Source organism: Anneissia japonica, unplaced genomic scaffold (assembly GCF_011630105.1).
Source record: "Anneissia japonica isolate Jap-2015-1 unplaced genomic scaffold, ASM1163010v1 scaffold287976_len42624_cov156, whole genome shotgun sequence".
Classification (NCBI taxonomy): Eukaryota; Metazoa; Echinodermata; class Crinoidea; order Comatulida; family Comatulidae; genus Anneissia; species Anneissia japonica.
Genome location: NW_022705255.1, coordinates 5,217 through 12,035, shown reverse-complemented (window position 1 = coordinate 12,035; position 6,819 = coordinate 5,217). Strand labels below are relative to the sequence as shown.

General features: G+C 33.7%; 1 protein-coding gene across 1 annotated transcript in view; it reads right to left on the bottom strand.

Annotated features, from left to right (window-relative positions):
* LOC117105480 overlaps window positions 1–6,819 on the bottom strand; it is a gene marked incomplete at its 3' end in the record, with an annotated part of 38,077 nt that overhangs the window by 30,122 nt on the left and 1,136 nt on the right. Inside the window, exons 3-7 of the mRNA XM_033246641.1 lie at window positions 4,246–4,428; window positions 3,745–3,924; window positions 2,492–2,614; window positions 2,147–2,269; window positions 1,631–1,776 (exon numbers count right to left, since the gene is read on the bottom strand). Coding sequence (XP_033102532.1) covers window positions 1,631–1,776; window positions 2,147–2,269; window positions 2,492–2,614; window positions 3,745–3,924; window positions 4,246–4,428 — 755 coding nt within the window. The remainder of the gene's footprint in view (window positions 1–1,630; window positions 1,777–2,146; window positions 2,270–2,491; window positions 2,615–3,744; window positions 3,925–4,245; window positions 4,429–6,819) is intronic.

Genomic DNA, 6,819 nt, shown 5'->3' with positions numbered 1-6,819 from the left:
GGTGGGGGGGGGGGCATTTTGTGAGTCGACACCCACCTCAGCCCCACCATGGTTGGAGCTGAGGTCAGAAAATTTGAGGAAATAGTACCTCTAGATGGCCAGAAATGACACTTTTAGTAAAATTCATCATTATCACATCACTATTAGCCAAAATGAAGCGGCAAAAAGAAAAATTCTCATGATCTTTTATCAGGGATTTTTGACAACCATAGAGATCTTATTAATGTGTGTGTGATATACTATAGAAAACAAAGCTTAAAAGCATTGTCTTTGAGTATGTACTTTACATAGGCCTACTTCAAAAGCGTGGTTTCACAACCACCTCAGCCCCACCATGGCTGGGGCTGAGGTGAGAACATTTGTGTAAATAGTACCTCTCGAGATGGCCGGAAATGACACTTCTATATAGTAAAATTCATCATCATCACATCACCATTATAGTCAAAATGAAATACCAACAAATTTTTCATGATCTTTTATCAAGGATTTACTTAATATCCAGGACAACTTAGACCTAACTAGATCAATTGCATTCAGCACAATTTTCTTCACCTTTTATTGCTATTAATATTATTATCAATTATTACTATCGTCCATAGTCGTGCACTCCCACAGTCAACAACACCGTGTACATTGGGACAAAGGCGAACTAATAGCCACTGTACCATCGTAGCTCTCCAGAAGGACCAGAGAAGCCATAGAAATCCACAAACACAATACTGTACATCAAGATATCGGATTTGTCATTAGTGATATTTGGCTGTCCATGTTTAATCGGACCTAGCTAAGCAGCCCCACCATTTTCCCGCCTTACTGAAACCATGCCTTTGGTTTTTGGTAGTTCCCATCCCCTTTTCCACCCTACTGGAACTATGCCTTTGTTTTTGATCATTCTCATTCCCTTTCCCGCCACTCTGGAACTATGCCTTTGTTTTGGTCGTTCCCACCCTTTTCTCACCACTGGAACCATGCCTTTGTTTGGGCGTTTTAGCCTTCCACTAGCAGTCTTCTCATTGGTCAGTTTATCTATCCATTCGCCAACCAGCCTCTCTACCCAAACATGTATTTCTCTGTTTGGAATTTCTGCAGATATTATTTCTCCTGAAGACGAAATTTAGTTATCGTGGTAACAAACAAATGACCAACGACAAGATGACGAAGAACATAGGTAAAAACAGTGGTCTCCCCTGAGCATCGCTCCTATGGGAGGGTAATTATCAAAATCAAATTTGAATGTTATCATTGGCTATGATAATATCTAAGCTGCGACCTATAAGCTTTCCAAGCTTAGTCACAGCTCTACTATACTATGTGTGAGCGTTTCAAGCAGTTGAATGAGAGAAGGTGCCCGAAGGTTAGATCTGCGAGAATATCGATAGGTGTCCGCTGTCTAAATGTAGGATAATTGCCTTGATATCGAGAGGTTGCAGGTTCAAATCTCGCCAGATACTCTATCTTTTCATACAATTGAAATAACGGAACTGTCTGTTGAAGGGCTATGATTGATACTATTATAAGATCATGTTCCTATTTAAGCGCTGTTGTTATTATTCATCTATTTGTTTATATTTATAGGTATAACCATAGCATGGTAAAAGAGGTTGTCGTTATTGTAAAACTGTACACTTACATATATATATCGTAAAAACTGGTTGCCAAATGGAAAGCCGAATGAAAGGATAAATTCGGGAGACACATATTCTCCTGATATCTGTTTGGAAGACTGACGAAGCGATGTATCTCCCTCACTGATTCCAAATGAAAAATAAAGTATCACTGAAAAAAAAAACCATATAATTTAATTTTAATACTGTATCATTATTTCAGGTCCTCACAATGATATAAATAAAATAATAATTATTATAAAAATAATATAAATATTCAAAGCACATTTAAAAGAGATAGATTTTTATGAGATTTTGAAGAGAAAATTTTTAAGGTGATCGCTAAAAATAAAGATGTACCTAATTAAGATAGATATTTTTCTTAATATGTAAATTATATTGTTTTTTTTTTAATATAGACGTTCAATATCTATAATACAAAGGCCACTTATTATGTAGGCCAACATTGCCGGAAGAAATCTATATCATTTCTCGGTAATGTAGGCCTATTAAACAACCAAAACAAATAGTGAAAAACGTACTTCGACAAAATATACCGTCGCCTTCAAAGCCTTCGATGCAGGTACAATTAAATGATCCATGTGTGTTAGTACAGGTGGCATTAACTGAACAAGTACTTGTTTTGGATTCACATTCGTCAAAATCTGGAGAGTTAAGGAAACATAACTGGAAGCAGGTGCAACAATTGTAGTCTGACAAATTATGTAGGTGCGGTAAATATTGAGTATTGTTTGATAAACTGTGTACGTTATTTACAAATTGACAATCTTAAATTTGGCCTACATTTTATTACTATACTTCGTTTTGGTGCATATTGTCACTGTACGTACACCTTGATTAAATAAATGAAAGCTCTGAGTTTCTACCTGTGCAATATGTTCCGTTACCCTCGAACCCTGTGTTGCACGTGCATACAAAAGACCCAATAGTATCATCACAACTAGCATCTGAATCACAATTGTGTTGCCCTGCTGTACACTCATCAATATCTATAAAATAATAAATTAAAAAAATACCAGTAAAAAACGTAAAATTTAAACAATGATCTTGGCTATAATAATATTTTTTAAAATGTGGGCCCATAGACAGGGTACATAGAGGAAAGCACTTTAAATTCAGGCTCTGCAGGAAAATAAGTGATATGTTGTAGAACTGAATTCTTTCAGACAGAAAAAAAAGTTGTTTGACAAATAAAAATTGGGAACAGTAAGTTAATGAGATTCAATTTTTTTAACATTTAAAAATTGGGAGAAAAGGGGCGTAAGCAGACCTTTTTTCTATATTTTTCTTCCAGTTTTTTAATATTCAAAAATCTGTATCTCATTAACCGTTTCTGAGTTTTTCGTCCAATTAATATTCTTTGTGTCTAAAAAAAAAAATCAGTTTTGCAACACATCAAAAAATTATTTTCCTCTTGAGCCTGACTTTATATAAGTTGGAGTAACATTAGTATCATCACAATAGGGCATGTGTTGATGGTTGCGTTAATTGTATAACCGTCCTCGTAGTTTTAACATGTTCATTAGTATTTTACATATAAGCCTATTCTTAATTATGATATATTTAAGAATATGTGTACGTAACCTACATTGCCTACATATAAGGTCTGTCGATATTTGCAATCCAGGCCTATACTTTAAATGCAAATATGCTTTACCTCAACCATATACCATATTATATACATATACATTTACATATAAGTATACATTTACACCCCCCTCTCTCTCTCTCTCTCTCTCTATATATATATATATATATACATTATATATATATGATATATACACACACATATTATATATATACATACATATATATATATATATATATATATATATATATATATAATCTCAATTTTTTGTGAAACAGTGCTCAATCCCACTGAAAAATCTATCTCTTATACACATCTAGATGTGTATAAGAGACAGATTATGCACACATATTATATATATATATATACACACATACATACATACATACATATATATATATAATATCACTGTTAAACCTTCGATAAATAACTGCTAAGCAAATACAGAAACGTAAAGAATACAAGTCTCAAATACTACTAAGATGATTTATCTCTTATTAACTGTCTGTTATATCTGAGAAATAGACTTACCAATACAACGTTTGTCAAATTCACCAACGAACTGACCATCTTGGCAAGTAAATACTGTTGGTTCCTCAGGGTCTAACTCGTATCCTACATTGCAAATGACAGATACAGTATCACCGTGACCAATGGAATCAGACCCAATCCATAGTCCATTTTCAAGCGGTGCTGGTTTTGAACACCAGGCTAAAATTAAATAAATAAAATAAAACGTATAACTCAATAGCCAACTTCTATGGTTTTTAAAAAAAATTTCAATTATCAGCGACGATACACAACTACGTTGTTATAATAAAGAGTAAATTGATGACATTGTTAATTTGCTTTATTTTACTAGTGCTACTATAGCTAGCAAAAGCTTGTGTTTCAATTAATACTGTTAGTCAAAAGAAGGTGCTACTGTATTGTTTTAGGCTTTGATTGTTTTTTGTACCGTAAGCAAAAACGATGAATACAAAAATGATATTCTTTAAATGTAAAAAAAAAAAGAAGATCCAAGCCACCTACAATAACAATGCGGAGTTGTGCCTTGAAATGTACCACTTTGGCATATTTGCGTGCTGTTTCCAACTAATGTATATCCATTGTTGCAAATGAACGAAATCGATTGGCCCTCGAGGTACCTTTTACGGTGCGGTAACGGACTGGTCTGTTCACCATTTCGCAACTTGTCAGGCGATAAACAGCTTCCTATTACAATCAATTGAAAATTCATATTACGATGTTGTTTGTGTCAGGAAATTTAATCAAAATGATGTTTGGCCCTATCTGACGTGTTACTGTAATGAATGCTCAGTTACGTATCTAAATACTTAATTAAGAAAAAATCTCACAAGTCATCATCCCAAATAATAGTAAGTAGGTAGGTAATAGAAACAATTGATATTAACAAACAACAAAGGGTTATGAGATTGACCTTGGATGCGGGCGTGCTCAGTTCAAACTACGAACTGGATTGGAATTGTCCTTTGTGCTAAATATTGTGAGCCCAACTAACAATTCAACGTTATAAAAACGTTAAATTAACGTTACAGTTTGGTGCATGTATTGTTTTTTTTTTGTAGAACGATAAATACGTATTTATAATGTAACTTTACGCAACTAAATAACGTTGCAAAGGGTTGATCAGGTATAGAGGTTTTAGGGTATTCGGTTTTAGTTGCTTTACTACGGCATGTTGCGTCATTATTATAATTATGGAGTGTTTAATTGTTCTCCGACATTGTTCATTACAAAGATATATTCAGACACGTTTTCATTGAGACAATTTTAATTACTGTCTTAGATTATTTGAAATATGATGTTATTGGCTGCCGGTTGTGGTACTTTACCAACAAATCCAAGGGGTGGGGATTAGTGGAAATATCCATTTAGCACAGACCAAAATATGAGTAAGCACTGAAGGCCGCCGCCATATCAGACAGCAACGCACACAATGCAGCCCGACGCGATTTGTTGACGGTAGCGTTGGATGTTGACCTGCGTCAGGGAAAGTCGCGTCGTAGAATATTAAAAATGTTTAATACACTCACAACGACCTAAATAGGCTAAATGATAGATCAAGTCGGGCTATATGGGACGACACTATCTGGTTTCCTTCTCTATTATAAAATAATAAAAATGTAATAGATGATAAGTACCGTCGCACAATGAGCTGTCTTCATCGAAGTTGCTGTATATACAATCGAAGGTGAATTCATCGCAAAACGAATCATAATTGATACAAAAAGTATTATTACATCGCAATTCAGATTCAGTGCAAGGTTCTAAAAACAAAGATTTTAAAACAATCCTTAAAGTTTGTAATAGTATCGCAAAAACAACATAGAGATTACATAATAAGGTGACATTATCATTATTATGATTTATTATATAAGTATATGCATAATATATAACTATAAGTAAATCAATAGAGAAATACGATTAGATGAAATAACAAATTATAAAAACACTGACATAAGCTTGAAAAAAAAAAAACTGGAATGCATATATACCTGCATCATTTAGGTAGCGGAGGGGTATTCAGGTATTAGTCTAAGGAGTCGTCCACAATTATCAACATTTTAACAAGTGTACAAACAGTACGCTAGCGAGGAGGGGTAGAAAAATTTGTGCACTTTTACATATGCATAAAAAATATTGCTCAAAATAACATGCATTATTTAAAATGATAGATTTTTATGACCAATTATAATGCAACCATGAATATAATATATATATATATATATATATTTTAAGTAACCAAGTACAGTATAAGATAGTATATTACATACTAAGTATTGAAATGCACGGCATCGTGTCGGGATTCAATATTTCGACATTAATTATGTCATCATCAAGTACAGTACTTTAGTTGACTTCACAAAAAAAATGGAGAATGGTTTTGCAAAATCAACATTTTGTATTTATACTTTCAAAGGGGAGGGGGTGGGTTAAAAAGGGTACTGATTTTACACTTGTGAAAATGTTAATAATTGTGTACGACCCCTTAACATTTTAAACAGCATGTTTTTCTGCTCTTTCACCATTTCGACAAAATAACGGAAACAGCGACATTTAGGATTATTACGCAGATTTTACATTATAAGTGACACAATTGACCTTCCATATAAAAGGTATTAAGTATCATGTTAATACCTAAACATCTATCTGTTTAGGTATTAGAGGCATGAAACGACACCCTCGCTTTACCCCCAACTCTGCGGCCAAATAGATCAGTACCTCCAAGTGTGATATGAGTCGTTACCAAATGACCTTTGATTGATTTTGATCTTATTATAATATTATATATATATATATATATATATAAAAACATATATTGCCTTGGTTTGGCTCTGTAATCATTAGTGGTAGTGGGACTGGTTTGGGCCCTTCCTAAGCTGGTCAAACGTTTCTTTTGGGTCTATACCCCAGCTGCACTGATGAGTCCTGGAAGGCCGAATCGGATCCGTCTGCAGATATTGGGATTCCTTCCAGTGGATACTTAGTTGTTTATTTTGTCATTCTGATCGGATTTTCTCTACTGTTCCGTTTTAATTATATATATATATATATATATATATATATATATATATATATATA